The sequence below is a fragment of the Notechis scutatus genome, chromosome 1 (genome assembly GCF_049901735.1).
Source record: "Notechis scutatus isolate UNSWTSFEM ecotype Mainland chromosome 1, rNotScu1.2, whole genome shotgun sequence".
Lineage (NCBI taxonomy): Eukaryota > Metazoa > Chordata > Lepidosauria > Squamata > Elapidae > Notechis > Notechis scutatus.
This window is the reverse complement of record NC_142009.1, coordinates 105697669-105725089: the sequence shown is the minus strand read 5'-3', so window position 1 is coordinate 105725089 and position 27421 is coordinate 105697669. Positions and strand designations below refer to the sequence as shown.

The window sequence follows — 27421 nt, the reverse complement described above, 5'->3', positions numbered from 1 at the left end:
ACAAAAACTGTACTCTTGGCTCAAAATGTAATAAATGGCAGTTTCACCAACAGTATGCTGTCTTTAGAAACTTTACCAAAACAAATGTAAGTAGGGAACTCCAAAAGTCTGAATATCAATGTAGAACAGCCCATCGTATCCAAGTTAACTTAAGGATATATTTGATTGTAGACTTTCACCAAAGCAAGAATACCCATTGGATTATAGCTTCTTTTCCACTGAACGAAGTAAGGTAATATTAAAACAATTCATATAAACAGGTGGAAGATGCATCAAACTTCCAAAATATAAATCAGGACTGATAGTTGGTGTAATCCAGCCCAATTGCCTCCCCATCATCACAGCAGTAAAGGCATGCTAAATGCATTTCACTTTTTTTATTTCAAAACAACTTTAGACAAATGATCTTAGTATACAAATCTTGATTTCTTTTTACACAATATAAAGATAGTTTCCTCATTGTTTCTCAGTACAAAGGTATTTGTTTTACCACTTAAGGATACAACCTCAGAAGTGTTTATTTTACACAAGGGGATAATGAAACAACATTAGTCACCAAAATGTAGGTGCAACACTACTTATTTTACAGAAATATTCTAGTGTTTTAATCAAATAAAAGTGAACGTGCAACACCAGAACAGTGCAAGTTCAAGTAAGGCCAAGTCAGTAATCCCCACAAGGTCACTGCAAAGGAAGAAAAGAGGTTCAAAGTATTTAGATTTTTAAAAGCCATTTAATCAAACATCTGACAGCAGATTTACCTAAACTTCTTTAAAGCCATAAAATGAATGCAAAGACCAAGCAGTGCCATTAATATACCAAAAATTTCTTGTGCCAATTGGTCTGGAGCATGCTAAAACCTTAACTACAAATCTTGGACCATGTAAGTTAATCACTAACATTTACGCTGGTTAAAGTGTTGTGCAGCATTCAAGCATGTCTTATTTTCGATGGTGTGTAGCTTTTGTCTATTATTTCATCTTGCAAGAACATATGAAGACAACGTTCATTCTGAGCCAAAGGATGGCCTGCAACCCTGAAAATTAAAAATTAAAAGGTTAGTCTTCAGAGGTGGCCATGTGCGCTGTAATAATAACTCCAAATTACTTTGTCAGCAATTAGCTTCTAAGCATTTTTTAAAAAGCCTAAAATTCTGCATTCTAGTTCTCTATCTTAATTAGGTAAGGTAGATAAAGGAGTCCCTGTGAATTTTACTCCGCTAGTTGTTGCCAACAACGGGGGGGATGCTAATCTTCATTTCAAGTCAACGCTGTCTGAAGACACTTCCGTGGTCATGTGGCCAGCATGATATCACGGAGTGCTATTGCCTTTCCATCTGAACCTATTTATCTACTTGTATTTGCATGCTTTCAAACTGCTAGGTTGGCAGGAGCTGGAGTAAGGATGAGAACTCACCCTGGCATGTGGCTCTCAGGTCTTGAACCTGAGCTGCTGGCTTTCCAGCCGACAAGCCCAGTGTTGTCTTAATGACTGAGCCACCATACCATCTCCTATCTTAATTAAGGAGGTGAAATTTTCTGCAAAGTACCAGTGAACAGGCCCACTGACCTATTTGTGATGGGATAAACAGAAAACAGACACAAGTCCAGCAAAAGTCAATTTAACCCCCTCCCCAAATTCCAGTGTATTTAAAAATACTGATTTTGATGCAGTGCCTTGTAGTTCATAATTCTGCAAAATTGCACTACATTCCCTTGGCAGCTTTTAAGCTATTATATCTAACAGAGGTTTGCCTCTTTTGAATTCATATAAAGCACCAAGAATAAATTTATGAGATGGCAACTTCCAATAGGGTGAGGTACTATGGGTCAACCATGGCTTATTTAACCAATATTATTGACGAGGTTTATCAAAGAGAATTTAGCTGCAGCAAGAATGATTTCCTTCAGCAATGAAGTACCAAACTAAAAATGCAGTAGGAAAAGGAAGTTCTTGATAAACACACAGCGCAAACCATCTCATTTCCAAGTTAGAAGGTTTATAGGGATCTTTTCTGAAGGCCAAATTAGCACACATGTATCTTTAATATCCTCTAGATTCAAGCATACAAATCTGTGCCGGGGATCATACTTGCAGTCAGAAATTATAACTAAATTGTTTGTTCGATGATGAGCACACTTATCTCCCCCAGCCTTATTTGTATGATGCTATCTTTACATGCTGCAATCTAAGCAATTTGCATACATTAAGAAACAAAACCCAGGTCACTACAAATTCTTCAATTTTTGCAGCAAGCATGTTAAGTGGCTGCCTACTGTTCAGCTTGGATATTGAAACTACTTCGCAGTTCATCCTGGAAAGTGGTTCAGAAGTCTTTAATAATGTAAACTGAGCTTTTCTTTATATTAGCGCAAGCTTCACTGGTCTTGAAAAGACTTAACAGGTCACTGTTAGATGTCAGTAGGTGTAACATATAATCTACTGGGATGTTAAAACCATTGCTAGGAACTCAGTCCAATGTACCAGCATATTGTTCATTACTGAAGTTTCTGTTCAACACAAGAAATAGAATATCCCACTTACTTGTTTATGAATTGTTCAAGCCCCAGCTTCCTCTCTTCTATAAAGGAATCATCAAATATCCCATCATCTCCTCTGAAAGGCAATTGGCGAAGAAAGGCTTTTCCAGGTAGAGGGGGTACAACCACCTAAAAAACAGTTGTTGGTATTTTTTATTTTAACTCTGTTATGCTAAAAATTAAAGCATCATCAACATTACCATTACCACCACCATCATTATTGCTGAGGCATAAAGAGCTCTGAAAATTCTCTAAGCGCTATAGAAAAAAATTCAGATTCATTCCCTTCCTTAGGAATGTGGCACCAAGATGATTTAGGGTGAAAATACATAATGTTCCAGGCTTAAACACAGCTGTTAGGAAGCAAGATGGCTTATAGTGTACGTGCTCTAATTATAACAAAACACCAGAATAAGTTGGCAATCCTCCCTGCCATCAAAGCAACTGGAAACTCACAGTGCAAACTTTTGCACTGATAAATCATCATCACGTATAGAAAAAAACTTTGTTGCCTCACCTTACTTTCTCTTTCTAGCTCACTTCGAAGCCATTCAAAATCACTGTATCGTCTCCTGACGCAAGACTCCTTCAATTTGAAGATTGGAAGGTTTGTCTGAAAGAAACAAAGACCCACCACTCTTCATTCACTTGACTCAGTTAGCCAGTTTAAGAAGCATGGACTTCAACTTCTAGAAGGCTGGCTGGAGAATCCAGGGAGTGGAAGCCCACACTTTGCAAAGTTGCCAAGGTTCAGAAATCATTCAGCTATGACATCTGAGGGCTTAGCAATGTTGAAACAACATATGTTTATCCAGATATTACACTTCACATGGATCCCTCAGGTTAGGTGAGCAAACTGAAAGCAAAAAATTAATACAGGTGTAGGGAGCTAGAATAGAGTTAGAGCATCCTTTTTGTGGCTGTCCACCAAATATAAAACAGTCCATCTTTCCTAGGCATTCAAAACACTTATCAGTCATATTTTGGAGCAGGAGGGGTGCAACAAATAAGACTAAAAAGCACAAAGATACCATCATTTTATACAATGATCCTCATAAAATTTTAGTTTAATTGCAGGACAAAGAAATGAAGGCAAGTATTTAGGATAGGAGTGGCCATCCACAGCAGCTTCATTCGCTGTAGTCAGTAAAGGAAATGTTGAATGATAACAGTTCTTGTGATTTAAGCCTTCCAAGTGTGTAAGATTTTATGTTGCCCAAATCTATGTTTACTTGGCCCCTTAAGAAGAAAGCAGGTCTTTTGTCACTATATTCAGGATATTATTTGCATACTGTTGAAATAACAGCTCAAACATTCAAATAGCTTTCCCATGTGGATATTAAAAATATGGAGAACAAGATGGATTCTTCAAGCACCATACATGACAATGAACCTAAGGTAGGGCAACAGATTGTCAGTACTGTCTTCAGAGATCAACCCTTTAGGACAGTGATCCCCAACCTTTTTGACGCCGCGGCTCGGTACCGGCATCAGCTGGGTGCCGCGGCCCGGTACCGGCATCAGCTGGGCGCCGCCATCTTTTTTTGATGAAAAAGTGCTTCCGGTGACCTCTACCCGGAAAAGCTCACCGGAAGCACTTTTTCATGAAAAAAAGATGGCGGCGCCCAGCAAGCCAGCGGCCCGGTAGGAGTTGTTCCGCGGACCGGTACCGGTCCGCGGACCGGTGGTTGGGGACCCCTGCTTTAGGAAGCCATCATGCCTAACAGGCTCCATAGGGATTAAGAGAGTCAATGCAATAATCAGAAACTACCCAAGGAGCCAAAGTTACATTCTCTTAATTAATCCAATTTTATAATATTATGTACAAGAGTGTGAACACTGGTGTTGGACCAGGAGCAGGGAGATGCAAATGCCAGGTCAACTTCAGCCTTGGAAGCTCATTGGGCGACTACGTCAGTCACTCAGTTCAACCCTTCTCACAAGACTGGGGTGGGGGGATGGGGAATAGGAGGAGGGAGCACCATCTATGTTGTTGAACTCCTACATGAAAGGTAAGATGTAACTTGATAAATAAGCAAAAATTTGAATAGATATAAATATTTCTCCACATTCCTTTGCCCGAGAGGCCACCATTTCCTTGCATGCTAGGACAAAGATAGCACAAGGATGAACTATTGGCTTCTCTCGTAGTAGAAGCTAATCAGAATGTTTTATCGCATAGCCAATTTTTTACTAGAATGTTAACAGGAAGCTGCATTCAAATCCCTGCTACTGGTGATTTTTGCCCTAAAATTACACAATGTGTTTGGATTGAAAATGAAAACCCCTTTCAAGTTACTCAAGAAATCCAAAAAGTAGTTTAAAGACCCATCAATCATACATGTGCCCAATATGAAAGCTGAAAAAACAGTGTTATATGTACTTAATACTTAGAGCAATAGAAATGTATCAAAATGAATTAAAATACTTTTTAATTTTCTACCTCTAGCCAAATGTATGGCTAATGAGAAAGCTTATCATAAAAAGTCTGTTAAGCAATGTTTCACGAGAAAAGCCCATGTTATCATATACTGCAATATCTGTTATGTGCAAGGCATGAAGCCCAAGCCAAGTTAGGAAGGCACCTGCATTTTCCCAGCTAAGTACAACACAATTTATTGTACTCATGCTTTACAAGAAATATAACCTTAAGAAGCTTCTTTATACTAGAAGTCATACTTGCTTTTGTGAAACTACTTTCACACCCCAATTAGGAAGCACCACTATACAGTTCCTTTGGAGCTCAAGGGAAAGATTCCCAGAAATTAAAAACAATGGATTACTGCGCTCTGATTTCACCTTTTAACTTATTAACAGAGTTCAACTCTCCAAAATAAGTCATTGTAAGTGTGTAAAGCCTGTACAGTTTTATGTTTTCTGCAGGTGAGATTTTACCTTTAACATTCCATTTGCTCGGGTTACCTAATCCTTCTTGTTAACTGCTCTTTTATTCAGCAAGTTAAGATTAAAACCTGAAAGGAACGCCTCAGAAATTCTTATTTCTTGGTGCGGAAGCATATAAAAGTTAATCTCCAAGCAAGATATAAAGGCTTAGTGGTACAGTGCTAAAGAAAAAAATGGAATTGGAACTTGCAGCTCTCCGTTTTTCTTAAACTCCCCAAACAATCATAATTATTCTCTACTGCATCTGACTTTTTTGTTATTTCAAAATAGTTTACTTCTGAAATACAAGCTGCTTCACATAGCTGCTTGGAGAGGGAAACGTGTGAAAGTCTTTGAACTCTAAACTTTTACACACACACACACACACACAGAGAGAGAGAGAGGGGGGGGGCAGGCAGGCAGACACAGAGGTAACATTTTACATTTACATCTACCAGGTTGTAAATTCATCCAAACTTATTACTAGTTCATTATAGAACCAGTAGAATTTGTTTTAATTAATTTCTCCATTAGGCCTTTAATTATCTTTGTTTTTCATCTGATTCCGATATATTGGAGCCCTCATTCAGTATTATTGGGGAGGAAGGGAATTAAGATGAATTGTAATAATCCAATAATTCTTATAGCATTTTAAAATTCAGTGTGAAAACCATGGGAAGTGGAAATCTAGAACTGAGCAGTTAAAATGGAAAAATTGAGGAGTCTGATATATACCTTCAAGTATCTGTCAAATGGTGTTGCATGCATAATTGACAAGAACTTTGAAGCAGATATAAATATCCTACTTTACAAGGTAGAATAACATAGAATATGCTCTGTTTGCATGACTAAATTCTGTTTATTTTTGGAGCCTACGTAACAAGACTTACAGCTTTCTCTGAAGGGGAATATTGCATTTAATTTTTGAGTAACATGCTTAAGACCACATGACATAAAGTCAATAGAACCAGACAAACTTAAAATTAGTAGGTATGCTTTGAATACCTACGAATTTATCTTCCACATTTTCCACTTTACAAATTATAATTCAGTGGCAATTGTGATGGCACCTAGGAGTCCTAAGAATTCTATCTATTTTCAAGACAGAATTACCCAGAATAAACATAATCAAAATAGCAGTAAGCTATAGTAGTTCTTGCACTAAGGAACTAATTAAAGAATAGTGAGGCTAAGAAACAACTATGATTTTTAATATTCTCCTCAAATATTCCTATTTTTTGTTTTTAAAATTTAAAGCAGATTTTAAAATATAATTGTTTTACAAAAATTGAATTTGGCTCAAAAATATTGCAGTGGATATTTTAGGAATTGTTTGATAACAATAGTACATAGCATATTAAACCACCTGTACATTTCATTGATGAAATCACTAGAAAATAAATTATATTCTGAGACTTTCTGGCCATTACTACATAGTAGGGATGACCATGTTTATTAGTGCTTATCTCTTTTATTCTCCATCACTACTATCAAAATGAAAGAATGATAAATAAATAGAGGATTCAGAAGGATGGAATTAGTTTAGATCAACAGTCTGAATATGAATGCAGAAAAAATGTGGACAAGAGAACCCTTAAAGAGTGAAAGTGTGGAAGAGACCACACTTTTAAAAATCCAACATAATTTGGCATAATTCGAAACATCTAAATAGGAGAAAGGAAGGAAAGTAAAGGAATAAGCAAACCGAATACATTTCCATCCTTTGAGGAATTCATTTCTCGTTCTGAGTATACTTTGAGTTTCACGATCTTATGATAAAAGATGTCAGAGAAGGATACATTCAATCATGAGATTAATTGAAGATGATTTTTTTCAGAGGTACTAAAGAACTAGATGAATTGGTGATTGTATGACGCCATATCAAGATCTGCTGCTAAATTACATTTTAAGAATGTTCTTATCATATGATAAGATGCTCCAAAAGAAATCAGAACATATATAAAATGTCCACTGGTTTATAAGAATGGAATATTTGGATTCCTTATTCCAATGTCTCATAAATAACTAGATTTGACACCATCGCCTTCCTTTAGTTTCCTATAAAAATGGGTTACTGAGAGGTAACTCAATTCTAGATCTTCAAAAAGATCTAGAATCTGAATCTTCAGATCCAGCAATGGAATCTATCCAACAACAGGTGTTTAATACAGGTAAAGTGCCAACAAACACTCTGAGGATTTGCCTACTATTTAAAGGTAATTTTAATCCTTCAACATAACCTTTTTTAAAAGGAAAGGGTCAAATGCTTATCTACACCACAATTTTTTATCCATCTGCATCTCTCAAGATTAAATACCGATACTGTGTACAGTATCACTCAGCATACTTCTCCAAATCAGGAGGTAGTTTTTCAACCTGGATTGAATGTTGAAATTCTTGATTCCAGTGACCAACGTGATAGGATATAAGCCAGAACATTTAAACATTTAAATATAATTACCTATCAAGCAATGCTTCTAAACAGTTTTGGAAAAGGAAGCAGTCAGCCACTATATTAGTGTTGCTCCCCTTCATTTTCATGTTGCTGCCAATGGGAAAGATATGACTGGCTCAGCTGCCTATGCCAGAGCCAAAACAAGCTACCTTGTGGGCGTATCACTATGGCCTTGGTACTTTCTTTCAAGAACTTGACTGAAGGGTCTCCTGGAACCCAACAAAGCTATGTAGTTTGCCAGTCTGTTCCCCATCCACACAAAACATCTATCAGTCTTCTACAATGAATCCACAAACATACACAATCTGCAAAAAGATGACAGAAAATCCCACCCTTCTGAGAATTACATAGAAACATAGGCTGCTGGTCCTTTGGTCAAATAACAAAAACATCCTAGTAAGTACACTGGCAGAACAATCTATCGTTCTTCTGTCAGCTTCTTGACCAGAGTCAAGAGCATCTCTGAAAGATGGCGCAAACCTCTCCTCCAACGACTTCTTCTTCCTTCGATGGCCACCAGAGTTATTATGCAAGTTGTTAATAAAAAGCTGGGATATATCCATTTGTTATACTTAAAGTACTCCCACAAAATTAAACCTTGAACTCTGGACTGGGAAAGACATGAAGAATGTTAAAGCATAACACCCAGAGAATCCCTGGGAATGTCTTTCTTTAATAATTTCTTTATCTCAATGTCCCTAAGAGACTTCTGGGTTGTTTTTTTAAATAAGCTGCAGTTTATTTTTAAATCAATCACACGTGTACCTGACTTTTTCAGGGACTTCGCAAGTAACATAATCCAAAACGTAATGTTTTGACAAGAGGCCCAAACACCAATGAACCAGGAAGATGATGGGATTGTCAATTAAGATACTGATTTACAAAAGCAGAATGGAAAAGGTCCACTGTCAGGAAAATTATAGTGATCGCTATAGCACTCAGGCTACTGCTGTACCAAAGAAAAGAATCTGATATGCCACTTGCATTGTGTAGACTTCTCATTTTACTTTACAGAAAAACTGTTCTCCTTTTGGGCAATTTCTTGAAGTCTATAGCACACCTGCAAGTACCCCCCCCTCCCCCCCAAAAATAAGTCTTGCTGAACAAAGACACTGTTACCATAGCACCAATTTGAAAAACAGACTATAGTAAATTCCATTGGCAACTCCACTGCCAGCAGAAAGTAGATACTACTAATATCTCACAAAATACCCCAAGAACCTTGTAAAGTCATGCTATTAAGGAAAATATATAGAACAATCAAAACAGCACATTTGGGGAAACACCACAGAGACACATTATGAAGCAGGTATATTAATGTTCTTTTACTGCCTCCTGCTGGTTAATTCCTTTTGGTTAATACTATTGGGATACACAACAAACTTCAGCAATGTTCTGAAGAAATGAAACTTCAAGGTTTATTTTAAGTATGAGAACAGACAAAACGCCTTAAGCATTTTTATTAATTGTCCTTTTGAAGAAACTAGAATGGTACAGAGGACAGAATGAGAAAGTAAATAAGTCACGGTATAATCATTTGTAGAAACAAGCATCAAAGATTCTTAATTCCCAAAGCAACATTACCTCCCAAGCGTCTGCATGAATAGGCACGTTTCTTAATAGTTGCCTAACCACAGTCTATGAACTAAGCAAACTTCCCCACAAGGGAATGCCATAATCAGGCAGTCACAGCAAGACCCATGCTACCAAATATGAATAAATAGATACGTTCATTTTTTTTGCCTAGATTCATGACTTTTCACATTTCTCTGTTAAATTTAATTTTATTTGTTTTCACCCATTGTTCAAGTTTTCACCCATTGTTCAAGATCTTTATTATTTTTCCCTTTCAGCCACCACACTTAGCTTTGATCACCTGCAAATCTGATCAACATTCCCTCATCAATATTATTTATAAATATATTGAAAAGCACTGCTAGGTTCTGAACAGATCCCTGTGGTGTTCACTTCATTTGGGATGTTTTTCCAAGGAGATTTGATGCCATTTATAACTACCCTTTAAGTATGATCTTTGATCTAACTGTGGACCCATCTAATGGTTAAGCTGTCAAATCCATATCTGACCATTTTGTTAATAAGGATACTCTGTGAGTCCACACCATTTCCCGACCAACGAGGCTAATAACTCCATCACAAGAGGAGATCACATTAAACTGATATGGCTTGATCATCATAAATCTATGTTGGGGTTTAGGTTATTTGAATGTCTGTTCATTAATATCCACATTCTGAATTGGGCAGCAAATCCAATACTTTATGGTTGCTAGATGAATCAAATCAATTTCCCTATTTATTTATTTTTTGCTGTTTCTAGAACACCTTCAATACAGAGGGCACTGCAGTAATTCAATAGAGAATTTACCAGGACATGGGTAACTGAAACCAGACTACCTTCATCCAAGGAAAATCTAAGCCTAGCTGCGCAGCTTAAGCTGGACATAGGTGGCCTCAATTGTTAGGTATACTTATCCCTGTAGTGACAGGTCTGTACAGAAGAAAGACATGTGATCACCTCCTCTGTAACAGCATTATTTCATGTAGTGTACAGTATTTCTTCAATTCCCCATCCAACAACCATTTCCTCCAGATTAATTTTAATTATACACACTACAAGTTACTACTACATGATTTCATTTTCCTTTAAGGTGTGATTTCATTAGGAGTTGGTCATATGAAGAGACGTTAAAATCTAGCCTCTATTTTTCTTAGCTATGAGCTACTGCCACAAGGTTATCCAAGAAACAACAAGTATACCCACCTCATCTGGAGATACTTCAAAACGCTGCCAGCTCTTTGGCGCTGCATTTGCTTGGTTCCACATTTTACCTCTCCATCATTTTTGTCCAGTTGGATTCTGTTCCCCATTCCTTTTTTTTTTTTTTTGTAAATTTTATTTGAGTTTTCACAAAGAGAAAAAAAATACAAATAAAACATCTTTTTTGAAAGTAGTGTAATCCCGGGTTACATTTCTTCGTACAGACACAAATTCAGGTTCATGCTCATTTTTATATTCTATTCCATATCTTATTACTATTTTACATTTTCTGCATAGCTTCTCCCCTCTTTTAATTTTCTCAATTTTATTTTAATTATCTCATCTCAATTCAAATCATTGTATTTATATTTTTTGTCTGTCCTGTTTCAATTATCTATTATCTTTTCTCATTAAACAAAATTTCTCCTGTAGTTACTGATTGGAGTATGACGCCTTTATATCTTTTCCCTAAAGTTGTAACATTCAATATAATACATAACTTCCATTCGGATTCTGCTTGGTACATTCTTAAAATACACACTGTATTCTTAAAAAAAGAAAAAATTATAAATGTATATAATTAAAACAACATTCCATTCCAATTCAATTCTATCATTAATATTAATATTCATTGAAGTCTTAACATCTTTAACATTACTTTTCAATTAAATAGCATACTTCTATGGGAACAATTATAAGCTTTCCATAGTTAATTCCCCCCCCTTCACTTATATTTTATAAAACATTAACTAATTAAAATGTTCCCGTTCCTTCCTAATTCAATTTTCTCATTTATTTTATTTCACTTATTTTATTCACAAACATTTCACTAAATTACACTATTTTATCCCTCATTTTAATCATACATTGTTTCCAATTTTCTAAAGTTATTTCTATTACTAATATAACAATACAATCTTATGTACCTTTACAGAATCCCTTTTTCAATTAGATTTTCACCCATTATCTCTAAATAGGTCCTGTTTCTCTATATCTTGCTCCGGTCCTTTGTAACTTCTTTTCCTTTCCTTCTTCCCTCTCTTCTTCTCTCTCCCCTTTTTACCCCTTGTCTCTCTACCTCTATTTCTCTCTTTTGTATTCCCCTTTTCTGTTGCTTTCCAGTATTATGCTTATTTTTTGAATTATTTTTCTTTTCTTTGGTTGTTTTTTTAAGTCTTAAATTCTCCATTCTCTTTCCCCCCTTTCCTTTTTCTTCCCCACATAAAATTGCTTGTTCATTAAAGATGGCCTCTTCTTTGTCCCAGTCTTCTTGTTTTGCAGTCTTTTCTTGTTGTTTCTCATAGTTCCAAATCTCCATTTCTAAGAATTGAAAAAAGAAGCCAAAAGAACCCTTCCCTTCTTGTGCATCTTCTTTGTACTTTTTAAGTTCCATTTTCAATTCATCCAGAAGTGGTGCCATTGTATAAATTTTTAAACAACCACCCGATTGATTTTAGTCATTCAAATATAATAACCAAGAATCCAAAGATCACCAAATAATCCAAATACACGCAAGCTGTTTCTTTTTTGCTCTTTTTTTTCACTTTCTCTTCCTGGGGTTACTTATGAAAAAGAAAAATTTTAATGTCCAGAAATCTTTATTATCCCTTTGGCATTTTGTTTTATTTTCAGCTTAATTGCCTATTGATGTCAAAGCGGATTTTTCCGATTTCTTATTTAAGTCTCTTAGTTGTCAGTATAGGGAAGGAGAGAGAAGAAAAAAAAAGCCAAACCTTTCCCTTTTCACTTTCCTTCGCTGCTTCCGACTCTTCTTTGGGAGCGATGTTATTTTTCGTAAGTTTAAATTCCAGGGTACCTTAGTTGTTGCTTTTACAATTTAACCCGGTCAGCCAAAATTTTCACCTCTTATCTTCCTCTTGCACATTCTTTTCCGGTCGAGTTCTCCTTTGCGGTGGCCATTTCTGACCACCGCTACAACCGCCTTCGGGAAAGGGAGTAATGGCCAGCTGAGGAGGAGAGATGCGGCTCTCCTCAACCCTGCTGGCGGTCTCCCCCCTCTTCACCACCTCTACGGGGTGGCTTAGCCCCGAAACCAGCCGGCTCGGGGCGCTCCAGCGGCGAGCCCAGACAGAAACCGCGCACGATCGCAGATTTCTATCTGTCGCCGAAGAGACTTCAAACCGGAAGTCGTTCCCCATTCCTGATCTAACCATACTTGACCAGAAATACCCTCTCACTAACTAATTGTATTTCTCCTTTCCAACACCAACTGAAGTAGGTTCCAAATGAGACTAATTCCAAGCAGGAGAGTATGAAGTAATCAAACCAGTTAATAAAACCCACTATTCCCCCCCTCCTTTTTTTTTTTTGTAGGAGAAATGAGCAGCTGGTCTATGTTACATATTCTCAGCAAATGTGAATCTGAATAATCACATAAACAGAATATGAAACAGTCTTAGTTCAGGGACAATCACCTAGCAGCAATTATTTGTGCTTCAAACTTTTGGAGATTAACAACTGGGATGATGAGAAGAACTTAATTTTCCAACTTCTCAATTGCAGACTAGTCTTTTAATATTACTGATGACAGTAGATGAATGAGCACAGATTGGGCCTACTTGGTCTAGGGCGCCAGGCTAGATGCAGGAGACTGTGAGTTCAAGACCCATTTTAGCATGAAAGCCAGCTGGCTGACCTGACTATGTGAGGTGAGTTGAGAGTGTGACTGGCCTAAGGTCACTCTCTCTCAATCCAACCCATCTCACAGGGTTGTTGCTGAGGGGAAAACAGGAGGAAGGTGTGTAAGACATGTTTGAGTTATTTGTAAAAATAATAAAGGCAGGATACAAACAAACAAATATTTTGGCTATGAATGCATTCTCTTTTAAGAACAGATCTCACATTCAAATAGCTAAAATCACCTCAGAATTAAAGGACTTCTTCTTCCCTAGATTGCTAACCATGATGTGTTTCTTCATAGCTGGACAATACAAAAATGCAGGAGGTTGATGAAGCTCAATTTGACAGGAAACTTGGCCACACACAGTCTTAGAGTCAACTTGTAAAACATTCCTACATTTAATGTTTGCCCATGAGCTTTAACATGATTAACTGTTATTTGCTAATTTATTATTAATAACAGCTAACCAGTTTGTTGGAATTAAATAGTAATTCAAATAATTGTTATAGTAGCATTCATTATTTGTCTGTGATTTTATATGCTCAAGTAGTTAGAGCTGGAAATACAGAAACAGAGTAAGATGACATTCAGTCAAATATAGATTTGCAGTGCAATCTGATCTTTTTTACCAGTGAGGCAGATAAGACTGTAATCAGTTGCATTTATGAATATATGTACTTCTACAAACTAGAAAAGTTGCATGCATGTCTTTGAAATATTTTGTAAAGAGCCTTCAAAATATTGGTCTATCTATGGAATATACAGTCAATTTCAATGGATTGTTGGGATCTGAAATGCTCTAAATCTAAAACATTCTGCCACTTTGAATTTTGGGATGGTAGAATACAAATGAAAGATTCCTTTTTTATTTATTTATTGTTTTAAATTAATAACACATAAAAAGGAAAAAAACAAAAGGAACAAACACAAAAATATATAAATTATAAAAAAACAACATATAAGTCTGATTATTATATAAGATACGTATATGTTTTTGTTTGCACATACACAATCTTTGTATTAATAATTATAGAATTTTAACTGTTTACTGTTGTTTACTGTTTGTTTTTTTTGAAACAAATTTTATTAATTTTGAAGACAAACAAAGCATCATTAGACATTAAAGACATTAAACCTCTTTCCATTATAAATTTTACAAGGCATATAAAACATTGTTTTATACAATATAATTCTAATATATCCCATTTCCACTTAAATATTTTTAGCAGATTTCTTATTATTTCTCTTTGCTCTTATTCAAGTACATTTCTTCTATATTTATCCATTTTATACTCATCATATTCATATTTCCCTCTGCCTTGTTTACAAATATTCTTCTCGCTTTCTCCCAAGGTTTTATTAAATCTCAATCAAACATACACACACAAAACACAAAAACATAAAACTTCTTTTTAAAAAGTAGCTTGGCCCCGGATTACCTCTCTTTGTGTGGACTTCAATTAAATTCATGTTCAACTTATATGCCATTACCTATCTTATTACCCTTCTATATCTTCATTATAACTTCTCCCCGCTTTCCAAATCATTATATTTGTATCTTTTGTCCATTCTTTTCCAATTATCCATTTATCTCATTCATATTAGAAAAAAAAAGATTTCTCCTGAAATCACTAATCGAAGTATGATGCCTTTCCATCGCTCCCCTAAATTTACATTTAAGGTAACACCTAGTTCCCTATCTAATTCTGCTTAGTACATTCTACTTACTAAAATAGTAAATCCATAAAGTAATTAAATATATAATTAAACATTAAATCTCATAGCATTCCAATTATCTATTTCAAAAACAAATACCATAATAATAAGTTCATACAAACATCCACACAATAGTCAATTAAACTCTATACTTAAAGTAAATATTTTAAACATTCCTTTTAATATTTTATTAAATCTTAAAATCTATCATTATTAAACCTATAATGTTTTCATCTTTACTTAAGTCTTATAAAATTTTAATTTTCTATTTCTAATACAAATACTACAATACTATCATGTACCTTGCAGAAACATTTTGAAACAAAGTTATGCATTACCCATTATCCCTAAAAAAGATTTATTTTCCACATCTTGTTTCATACCTTTGTGGCTTTTTTCCCCCTCTTCCTTCCTATCTTATCCCATCTGGTCTTTTTACCCCCTTAGCTTCCCTCTCTGTTGTATTTCTCTTTTCTTTTGCTTTCTAACATTGTATTGATTTTGCATCTTATTTTTCTCTTTCTTGGATGTTTTTTTAAGTCTTATGTCCTTTTTAATCAACTTTGTAGACTCGTTAAAGATGTCTTCTTCTTCTTCTTCTTCTTCTTCTTCTTCTTCTTCTTCTTCTTCTTCTTCTTCTTCTTCTTCTCTTCCTCCTCCTCCTCCTCCTCCTCCATTAATTGTTGTGTTTGTTGATAAGTGGCAAGCGCCATTTCTAAAAAGCGAAAAATTTCTCTCACACCGTCTTTACCTTCTTTTTTTCATTTTACCATATTCCTCTCTCAGTTCATCAACAGATAAAGCCATTATAAACCTTTTCTTCTTCTTTTTTTCTTCTTCTTCTTCTTTAAAACAACCAAGATAATTCAAAGCTTGAAACAATTCCCCAAAATCCCAAAGTCATCAAACAATCCAAACAGAGCACAAAGTTCTTCACACTTTTTCTTCCTGGGGTAAAATCAATTGGCAAGGGGAAAAAAACCCCAATCTGTATTTTAAAGTCTTATTGCAATTAACTTCTAATCTCAAAATCTTCCAGGCATCTCCTCCAACAAAATCTTAATAAAATTTTCCTTTTGTCCTCTTCCTTCCCACTTATAACAGAAAGCTTTAAATTTTTACCTTCTGTAAAATAGCAGGATTTTCAATATCCATTTGTTAAATCCATGTGGAAGGAGAGTAAACTTTCTCTTTAAGCACTTTCACTCGCCGCTTGTAAATCTCTTCTGGAAACAAAGTATCTTTCAAAAAAATCAGGATTTTCAGGATATTACTTGTATCTTATAGTCCCAGTTCAGCCAAAAACTTTTGCTTCAGAATTTTCTCCTTCTTCCTCCAGCACGATCTTATCCAGCTGTCAGCTTCTTTGTGGCGGCCATTGCTGACCGCCGCTCCACCGCCTTGAGAAAAGAGGGTTAAGCCGGGTGGGGAAGGGGTCTGAGAAAACCCCAACCCCTGTCCGGATCCTCCTATCTTCGGCTGCCTCTACGGGCAACCTTAGCCTCCAAACCCGTCCGGATCGGAGGCACCAAGACGGCTAGCGCCGCAGGGATTGCGAATCCCTGCCTCTGCCGAAGCCGACAAACCGGAAGTTCCCTACTGTTGTTTACTGTTGACCAGCTGGAAGAGTTTGTGATCGGACATGAAGGCAGAGGCCAGCAAAGAGGCAAATTCTCACCTGGAGAAATACCCACACAAGCCTAAGGCGAATTCTATGGGTGGCAGAGGAGGTTAAAATGTGCATTGTATGATTGTGTTTAACCTAATTTCAATCTTTGTATATTTTATGTCATTGCAGGGGTTTCTTTTCAAATAAGGGAGGGCAGCCTGTCAAGAACGAAATTGACATATGTGTAGCCATTTTGGTTAGATTTAGTATATAGTATATATTCTTTTTCTTACTTTCTCTTTGGCAGTCACGGGGGAAGGATTTTGGGCTTGCCACATTCCTAAGGGGGGAGGAGTGGAGATATAGAGTTGTTTAGGCTAGGTCCGTGTTTGGCAAACCTATGGCATGCGTGCTGGAAGTGGCATGCTGAGCCACTTCTGCCAGCACACGAGTTCACCTGGAAGAGCCCCACTCCACATGCGTGCGCACCACCACCACCCTACAGCTGATTGCCGGGTATCTTAAGGGCATGCGCGGGAGGGCGGGGGTGCACGGGAAACAAGCATGCATGCACAGAGATGCACGCGTGGGGGAATTGTGCGCTCATGTGCAAATGGATGTTGCGCACGCATGCACAGACACATGGCGTGTGGCAGGGGGTCACACGCACATGTGCAAATGGATGGGCCATGGCGGGGGAATCATGCATGTATGTGCAGATGTATGGCGTGCGGTGGGAGTTATCACATGCACATGTGCAGACGTGCAGGAGGATCGTGCATGCATGTGCAGGGTATGGGAGGGTAGCACGCATTGCCTTCTGGGTGCTGGCACACGAGCGCACACACGCAATTATGGGCATGGGAGCCGAAAAAGATTAGCCACTACTGGGCTAGTTGATTCTTCTTCCCGTGGGAAAATGAGCTGACCGTGTTCAGGCCCCTTGAGGTGCAGATTTCTGACATCAAGCAACGTTGAATTACTTCTATTGGAGAATGTGACTTTTGGAGTTGTTTCTAACTTCTAATATTGTGGGGTAATTCCAGGTTGTGTCAGATCCGGAATTACCACGGACTTTGCTAATTTGATGCTTTCTTAAATGAAAAAAAATTGTCTTGGAAGAGGGACTTTGTTCTTTTCTTTTTAAATGGATTTCATCACTTGGAAACCTGACAGACTGGTTAACTAGCAAATATCACCAGTTTTCCATTAGTTACCCCAAGGTTTTCAAAGAACAGGAACTGGCTTAATAGAAGCAAGGGATTTTTTTAAAAAATGATGACCTTGTTAAAGGAGAATTCCATTAGAAAGCAAGCCATAGCTATTTTATCACAACAGAAACCCAAAGCAATGCATGAAGTATTATTTTAGTCATTACCGGGTATTTACTTTGTTTCAGCTTTTTTCTATTTCAGCTAAAAATTCTAAAGTACAAGTGGAGTACATTGCTAATTTCTTTATCTCCCCAAGACTCCTTAAAACAAGAAGCCAAAAGGGTAAGAGGAACATACGTGTTCAGATAGAGTACTAAAACAACTTATCAATGAAGATATTTTGGATGGCATATTAAGACTTAACTACTTTTTTTAAACATTTGAGCATGAAAGAGTAATCCATTTCCTTTATATTAAAGTTATATACGTGAAGTGGTAAATATAATACCTAATAGCTTTTGAGTCTCTAATTTGAGCCTTGCTAAGAAAGGCAGGTTCCATTAGAAGTTTCAATGATAACTTTTAGTTAAATGAAGCAAAGATATCTGACCTTGTCTTTTGTGAAAGACAGGTACTCAAGCTATCTGCAGATCCATGTACTTGATACCAGTTATTTTCACAAAGCTTCCTAAGCTCTCAGAAATCAAGTGTAGTCTACAAATTAATTTTAGCCTTGGGATTCGGAGATACTTGCAACCCATAAGGTGCAGTCATAGACGACATCAAAGAAAGAAAGAAAAAAACGACAGTTTGATAACTCAAGAACAAGGAAGAACAAATTCAGTAGTCATTCATCCTGAAGCTCAGCAGTATAGATAGCAATATAAACAGCAGGGTAGCTTCAAAACCTGCCTTGCAAATCACAATGGCTGGACTTAACCCTTAACCCTTAATATTATGACTTGGAATGGTGTGTGAACCCAACAAAAATAGGAATGCAGGATATATTTAAAATGAGACATCATCCAAATTATAACATGTAAATATACAGTATATAACCAAGCTGGGAAGAAACAAACAATTGTCCAGTTGAAATTAACACAGCATGATCCTCATACTCTAGAACCAAATTATCCGATAATCAAACATTATTTCTACATTCTCATTAGGATATATAATTTCTGATACTCAGTGGCTCTAACAGCAGGGTAGCTGTGACTTTTACACACCATTCATTGAGATAGATGTTAAAAACCCTTGAATTACATGAAATGAACTTCCACTTACTATTTTTTGGTCTTTACAGTTTTGCAACTGCAAAATACTGTAACATGATCCCATGTTCACTTGCTAAGATTTTATCCATTTGTATTTTATCTTTGCCTTTGTTACACAGTGATCAACAAAACATTGAAAATGTCACAAAAGAAATATCAAATCATATGTCATTTTTAGATATGACACAAAGCTTGAAAAAGCCATATTAAATATTCCTATTTAAAAAGACATTTGTATAGCTGGAAATAATTTACAGATAGTTCTTACTTACCAGGGGTTTGGACCAGTTCAGTAGAACCGGTTGTTATGATTCTCTGTAGTTCAGAGAACTGGTAAATCGGGCCTCTGGCTGGCACCGCCTCTCTCTCCACCCGCTTCTCTACTCCCTGCCCAGTTAGTCCTTATCGCACATGCGCAACATCATGTGCATGCATGGCATGCCTGCAACCTGCTTTTTTCCGCCCGCCAGGCCAGCCATTGCTGCCTGCCTTTTGCTGCGGCCCTGCCTGATCTGATCATCTCCCTGGGTGAGTGAGGCTCTGCAAGCCCTGGTCACCTTTCCCCACCACCACCACAACCCTCTCCACTGTTGCTTCCAGTTGGGTTAGGCTAATCCTAACCCCAACTGAGCAGCCCTGATCTGCCTACTCACAGGTAAGCCTGCAAGTTGCACTAGCCGCTCCCCACTGTCCCTGGACCTTGCCGGCCCCCCACCACCACCATCCCCAGGTTCGGCTGGCTGGCTTCCCCACTGGCGCGGCCTCATCCTGGCGGAGGAGATGGCTGGGACCTAACTACCTTCCTCCCCATCATCACTGGGCTCGGTTGGCTTCCCCACCGGTGCGGCCCCATCCCTCAGGTGGCGCTGGCTGGGGCCTATCTACCTACCCCCCCATCCCTGGGCTTGGCTGGCTGGCTAAGCCGCCATGTGGCACTCTTCCAGCTGTCCCTACCACATAGCGACTGCGGCGCAGCAAGCTGCGTCAGCGGTGCTCCGACTGGTAGGGCAGGGACACGTCTGCCTCCTGTAAGCAGCGTCGTCACCGCAGCGCCTCCGCAGCCTCTGCCCGCTTCTCCCGGGAGCAAAACAAAAGGAAGCGGGCAGAGGTGGCAGAGGTGCTGTGGCAACAGCACTGCTTACGGGAGGCAACCAGGTCCCTGCCCTCCCGGTGGTGCTTTGGGAGGGCTTGGGGGGGGGGGTGCTCCATAGCCCCGCCACCGCACGCTGCCCGCAGAGGTAATCTGGGAGGACTAGGGGTTGCTCCCTGCCACCACCACCCCACTTTCTTCCTTTTTCCACTGCCCGCTGCTGACTGGAGCTTGCCAGATCATTTAGTTCATCCCAGACCTGGTGTGTGTGTGTGTGTGTGTGTGTGTGTGTGTGAGAGAGAGAGAGAGAGAGAGAGAGAGAGAGAGAGAGAGAGAGAAAAAAAAGGAAAGAAAGAGCAAGAAAGAGGAAAGGAGAGAAAGAGAGAGAGAAAGAAAGAGAGAAAGAGAGAGAGAGAGAGAGAGAGAGAGAAAGAAAGAAAGAAAGAAAGAAAGAAAGAAAGAAAGAAAGAAAGAAAGAAAGAAAGAAAGAAAGAAAGAAAGAAAGAAAGAAAGAAAGAAAGAAAGAAAGAGGAAGAAAGGGAAAGGAAGAAAGGAAGGGAATGAAAGAGAAAGAAAGAGACAACAAAGAGGAAGAAATAAATAAAAAGAAATAGAAAGGAAGGGAGAGACACTGTAGTGTGTGTGTGAGAGAGACAAGAAAAGAAAGAAAGAGCAGGAAAGAAAGGGAGAGAAAGAGAAATAGGAAGAAAAAAAAAAGAAATAGGAAGGGGGAAGAGAGAAAACTCTGTGCTATTATTTTTAATTGTTCTATTATGTATTATATATTAATATTTTACACTGTCCCTACACCTAGGGTGATTTTACTGCCTTTCTTTTGCCCAGATATTTTTCAGGGTTTATATGTCTATAGTCCAGAGCATAAATACATGTGTGTGTTTAAAAGAGTTGAAAGGGACTATGGAGGTAGTCCAACCCTCTGCTCAGGCAGGAAAATGGAGGATTTAGATGTCCTGGGAAAGGTGTCAGAATAACACTTAGAAGGGACCTTGGGGGGAACCCTATACCATTTCAGAGAAATGGCTGCCCATAGTCTTTTCTTAAAAACTTCCAGTGTTGGAGCACCCAGAACTTCTGGTGGCAATCAGTTCCACTGGTTAATTGTTCTCACTGTCAGGAAGTTTCTCCTTAGTCTTAGTTTGCTTCTCTCTTTGTTCAGTTTCCATCCATTGTTTCTTGTTTGCTTTCTGGTGCTTTGGAAGATATACTGCCCCCCCCCTCTTTCTGGCAGCCCCTTAAAAGCCTGTTGCCTATCACACTCTTGGGCAAAGTATGTGAGCCATTTCCTCCTTTCACTGGTCCATGAATGTACATCTATAGTATGTAGATAATAGTCAAAAAAAGGTGAACAACATTTTTACAGTTGAGGCTGGGTGTGACAAGGAATGGCTGGGAGGGGAGGGGCCAGGTGAGGCACCCCTTGATGTGAGTGACATTGAGTTGGTCATGCCCATCCAGTCACATGACCACGTCATGCCCAGCCAGCAATCCACACCCACCCAGTCACATGACCAAGCCATGCCCACAAATTAAGCCACACCCACAGAACCAGTTGTTAGGAAATTTGAACCCCACCCCTGTCACTTACCAACCAAAATTGGGGACTGGCAACTGTCGCAAAGCAATATGGCTGTAAAGTGAAACATTACATGACCATACCAACATATGCTGTGGTCATTAAGCAAATCATCCACAATCATTAAAGTCGAACTGCAACTAGCAACTTCTTTCCAGCTTTCCCTCGATTTTCCTCATTGGAGGCCCACTGTGTGCAGGTCTTTGTGAGCAATCATGTGACCATGGGACAATGCGACCATCTTAAATGTGTACCCAATGCACAATCATACAACTGTGGGGACACTGCTATGGCCACAACTTTAAAGACTGCTTGTAAATCTCTATCATCATCACAACTTTAAATGGTCACTGAACGAGCAAGCCAATTCAGTGAGGTCTCTCTCTCTCTTTCTCATTCTCTCTCTCTTTCATATTTCTAAGCCACCCATTTCCCTCAGAAATTAATATTGAGCCTTAATTGTAAATAAACCCATCTTTAATTGAAGAATTCTTCAAGGCTCACTACAGTTGTTATTTTTTCAACCATTTATCACCTCTCATACTTTTAAATATCATTACTCTAAAGAAAAGTTATGTTGGCTTTTGCAGAATCTAATATTTCGATGCAGTAATTCACACAGTCCATCTGCAGTACAGGTACTCCTCAAATTAATGAGTCTGGCTGCTTAGGAACTCCAAAAATTATGATAGACACCCCCATAAGGTATATACTCCCCAGTTCTGAAGCTGGCTTCTGTTGAGGCCCCCGCGGAGGGCAAAAACGGCCTCCCCCAGGCTCCAGAGGCCCTCTGGAGGCTGAAAGTGGACACTTCTGGTATTTCCAGAAGGCCCATTTTTCAGCTTCTGGAGGCTGCAGAGGCTTTCTTCAAGCCTCTGGGAGGCCAGAAATCAGCTGGGAGGCACATGCATGCGCAGTGCAGATAAGGGGGCAGTGGGGGGTATTGCGCAAGCATGTACAGGGTGCGGGGTGCATTGCATTGTGGATGCCAGCACGTGCGCGCTTTCAGCACACAAAAACAAAAAGGTTCGCCATCATTGTCCTAGAACAAGTACAACCAAATATCACAGTGGCAGTATTTAAAAAGAAAGCGTGGCAAGGCGGCTTCATCACAAGTTGCCATCTCGGTATTTCCTCATGTAGTTATAAAAATGCTGCATTGAACATAGAACAAAATATAGTTTTGGTCCACCTCATTATTTTCTACTCAGCATAACACAATTCGTTCAAGTTGTTAAGACACAAGTTTTCCCAATCACCCCATCCTTGTTTATTTAAACCCTTTAAAGGTAGTCCCTTGACTTATGACAACTGAGCCCAAAATTTCTGTTGCTAAGCAAGACAATTGAGTTGCACTCCATTTTTGCTTTTTCCCCACAAGCAAATCACTTCAGTTGTTAAGTGAATCATGTGGTTGTTAAATGAAACAGTCCCCCCCCCCCATTTACTTTGCTTGGTGGAAACCAGTTGGGAAGGTTACAAATAGTGTTCACATGTCCCAGGACAGTGCAAACATCATAAATACATGTCAGTTGCCAAGTGCTCGAATTTCGATCATGAGACCATGGGAATGCTGCAATGGTCGTAAGCCTGAAAAATGATGTCACTTTTTTTACAGCCATTGTAACTTTGAACAGGCACCAAACTAAACATAACTTTTGAGGAATAATAATTGAGGAATACCTGTATTAGCTGCACCTTTTAACCAACTCTGGTTAAACTATCAAAAGTTAAACCAGCGTATTAAAACTACAAAAACTAAATATGTTAAAAACAAAAACCTGGTGTCAAGTTAAACTTCTGTTGTGTACTCACTTCATCTTATACTAACACTTGGAAGTAAAGCCAAGTCTTCAGTGCTTTTCAGAAAGCTAAGAAAACAGAGACCTGCCAAATTTCAGGGAGAAGGCTATTCCATAGAGCAGGGGCTACGACACAAAGTTCCCATAAGATGGCAATATTTAGGGATGCTCACCCTATCTGATCAGGTAGCATAGGTAGATGTCCTTGGGGTAGTGATGGTGAATTTGTGACATGTGTCAAAGGTGACACGCCACACATCAACAGTTAACAGCTTTAAAAACAGTGACTAGCATCTTGAATTTCACCTGGAAAAGAACTGGAAGCCAATGCGGCTCACATTTCAGACTATTTCATGGGCAAACCTAGGGACTCCATTATTGTCTACACCATTCTGGAAGTTGAAGTCCACAGGTCTTAAAGTTGCCAAGGTTGGAGACCCCTGCTCTAGGGTCCCCAAATTGCACATCAGCTCAGTCCAGGTAAGTGCCACTCTGTCCAGAGTCAAAGATTACCCTATCTCAACTGATGTAGTATTAACCAAAAGGCATGTCTTAAGTACACACATGAATCTTCTTTATCCACTCACATTCGGAGATAAGATATATTCCAAGTTCTTTCTAACTTCAGGAAACAATAAGCACACCAGTCAACAGATTTGGCTTATGTTACCATCTTCAACTTTTCTAGAAATGCGTGAATAGAAAAGATAAGGGATCAATGCCAGGATTATTTGCTTCATATCAAACTTACAATAAAGATAAACATCTAAAAGTACATTTACTTTATGATAATTTAAAGAACTGTACAACACGTCATGATTGCCTATGGCATGTTGAAATATTTGTTTAAATGTATAACCTAAAAGCTTTGGTGTTTAGGAGGTGAAGGACAGAACAAGTTATCAAAACAAGTTACTACCGTATTTAAGCAGTTTGTATGATCCAGGTGAAGGTCCTTATCTGTTATTTAATTTCTTTGAAGACATAAACCCTCCATAGCAAGAGTAAATAGACACACTGTTTAAAAACCAAATAGCCTTGAAATTATCTCTTCATGATCATGGAGATAAGATGAATGTGAGGTATCCACAACAGAATACATTCTCTTGATTAGTCTTTAACTTACAAACATGCAGGCAGCCAAGCAGAGAAATACCATTCAAAGGAAATAGTCATTAGGACAACACACATCCTTAACAAAGTCAAGCTGGACTTCCTTTTGTGGGACACACTAGAGTAAAGTGAAAAAAACAACAACCTAAGTTTCTGTATTCAGAGGCAATTCTGACAAGTTATGGTGTCAGATAGTCAAACAACAGACAAACCACTATTTCCTTATAGGCATTCAGGGAACATTTTACTGGCCATTTTTCTAAAAAAAAAAATATCTTGTCAAATGACCAGGAAATTTATACTCTTTTTTAATATAAGAATCTAGAACAAGAAATTTTCCTGATAATTTTCCAATGGCACTGAAGGTCCTGAAAATTTGAGAACCCAAGAAAAATCAGGAAAAAGAAACCCAGGGACTTTCTGCTTTTTCCAATGGAAAATTTGAAAGATTTTTATACTGAAAAGTTCTATATTTTCTTTTTTGAATGAGAAAAATGTTTTATTCAGTAAAGTGAAAGATAAAGATTACTGAAAGATTGCCATCAAATAGCAATACATTAATAAAGCATTGGATGTTTTTACTGTTTTATAAGCATAGTTATAATGTAACATATTCTTTAATGTTGTCTGTATTATCCTTTTTAGTACAAAGATGCATTATTGTAACATGTACTAATATTTACAATTTCACTTTTAGAAAATTGTATTTGAAATCATTTACAATTGTACCCTCTTTCTGAGTAAATACACAGGATTCTTTAATACAGGATGGATGTATTTGAGAATGTTACAAATAGGAGTAAAAGTTATAGTGCAGACATGTAAATTGTGATACGTTTTGTGTTTTGTTTGTTTTTTCCGTGGAGAACAAATTCAAAATTCCTGGAAAGATAATCTCCTACAGACAGTAACTCAAACACAGAAGTACTGTATCAGAAAGGGTGCGAACCATACAGAAGTGGGAGAAATCAGCTGAGGTTCTACTTTGCATAATTCTTAGGCCAGATCAGCACATGGCTACAGCAAAGCAAACCACATTTTGGGCAGAGGAGATAACAAATATGGAACTATGCAGTTGTTGTTTTTTGAATTTCCAAGCATTTGAAAAGTTCACCAATAACTGGGAGCTTGACTTCACTTGAAGAATCCTGCTCCATGTGGCTTTTATCTAATTCATTTTGCACTGTAGAGTAGTTCAAAGCTACTCATCAAGCAGGATTCAAGACTGCTTTACTTTGAGCACAGTAAACTGTGTGCTCAAAGGGCAACCTATTTCATCTTAGCCTCAATTAAGCAGGTCAGGGTGTGATAACGGAGAGCAACCCATCGGGGGATCTAGAAGTGGGGCATCTCATCTACAAACCTTGCCTAAAAGTGCTGGGCCCATAGAGACCACACTCCTAACCTGCCTTCTTGTGGGGAGGCAGGAGGAGAAGAAAATGAACCCTTTTTAGCAGGAACCTTCCCCAGGAGTGTACTAATGACCAGTACAAGGAGAGGAAGAGTAACGGGCCCTACGCCCCTTTGCCAACTCGATTCGATACCCCAGCTCGAACCCCCCCCACACACACACACACACCGTCCTCCCTAAAACCCAGCCCCAGTCTCCTTCCTCTCCAGCCCTCCAAGGCAGCCGCCTCGCTGAGGTCTCTCACCTTGACTCTGACCTCGTAGGTGGTAAAGCGCCCCCGCCCAACCCCCACCGTCTGGGGGTTGGTGACGTCGATCTCCAGGAAGTTGCTCGGGGGCCCGTAAGCGTCGTTGAGGTTCTGCGGCTTGGTTATGAGGCGCCTGGTGTCGGCGACGGTCTCAGCCATTTCTCTCGCCCTCCGGCTTTTGCGCCTGACCAGTCGGGCGCAGCGGAGCCTCGCCGAGACGAGCCGCCGCCAAAAAGAGAGGGACCAGGGCGGGGTCCAGGGCCGAGGGAAGGGAGAGGAGGTCGCTCGGCCGCCGGAACGCAAACCGCCCACCCCCTTATTTACGGGCGACCTGCCGCCGCGACGCCCCCGCGACACGCTCTGGCCCAGCCGCCGCCCGCGCACGGGTAGGTGGTGGTGGTGGTTGAGGAGGAGGAGGAGGAAGCAGCCCAGCGCTTACGCAAAGCATCTTGGGTCTTGTAGTTTCTCCTTTGCCCGGGGTGGGGGGGCCGAATGACGAGACCCAGAGAGCCGCTCTCAAACTCTAATTCCCGAAGTGCTCTCTAGTCCGGGCCAGGGAAGGTCAAAAGAGTACAAGAGAAACTTAAAGGCTTGCTTTTAGCAATCTCTGAGCGGGGGAGGGGGAGGAAGGGCTACTCGGAAGCCGAAGGATGCTCATCTAAACTTGGAAATGTGCCTCAGGGAGAAGGAGGGAGCTGGGCTGCTCTCCTCGATATGTCCCTAGGATGCTTTGAATCAGAGCAACGTAAAAGTCTGGGTTGTAGTCGTAAATGTATGGACATGTCATTAACGTGGGATAGAAAGTGGAAAGGTCCGTCGGGTTGTCAGCCCACCACTCTCAGTAAGTGGGCCAGAGAATAACAGATAATCAGAGTTGGAAGGGACCTTGTGGGTCATCTAGTCCAACCCCACCCCCCCCAAGCGGGAGACCCAACACCATTTCTAACAGATGGCAGTCCAATCTCTTCTTGAAAGTCTCAAGTGATGGCGCCCCCACAGCTTCCAAAGGCAAGCTGTTCCATTGGTTGATTGTTCACTTAGTTGATTGTTGATATGCAGAAGGGAAAACGACAACTTTCGGGGTGTCTAATTCTGCTAGGCACAAGGCTACAT

General features: G+C 39.1%; 1 protein-coding gene across 1 annotated transcript; it reads right to left on the bottom strand.

Annotated features, from left to right (window-relative positions):
* Positions 1 to 362: 362 nt before the first annotated feature.
* On the bottom strand, positions 363 to 26467 carry SNX3 (sorting nexin 3). The gene is made up of 4 exons (XM_026666636.2): positions 26306 to 26467; positions 3058 to 3153; positions 2545 to 2669; positions 363 to 1036 (listed from the first exon to the last, which is right to left on the bottom strand). Exons 1-4 carry the CDS (start codon positions 26465 to 26467, stop codon positions 931 to 933), a joined length of 489 nt encoding a protein of 162 aa, XP_026522421.1. The 3' UTR covers positions 363 to 930.
* Between the last annotated feature and the right edge of the window lie 954 nt (positions 26468 to 27421).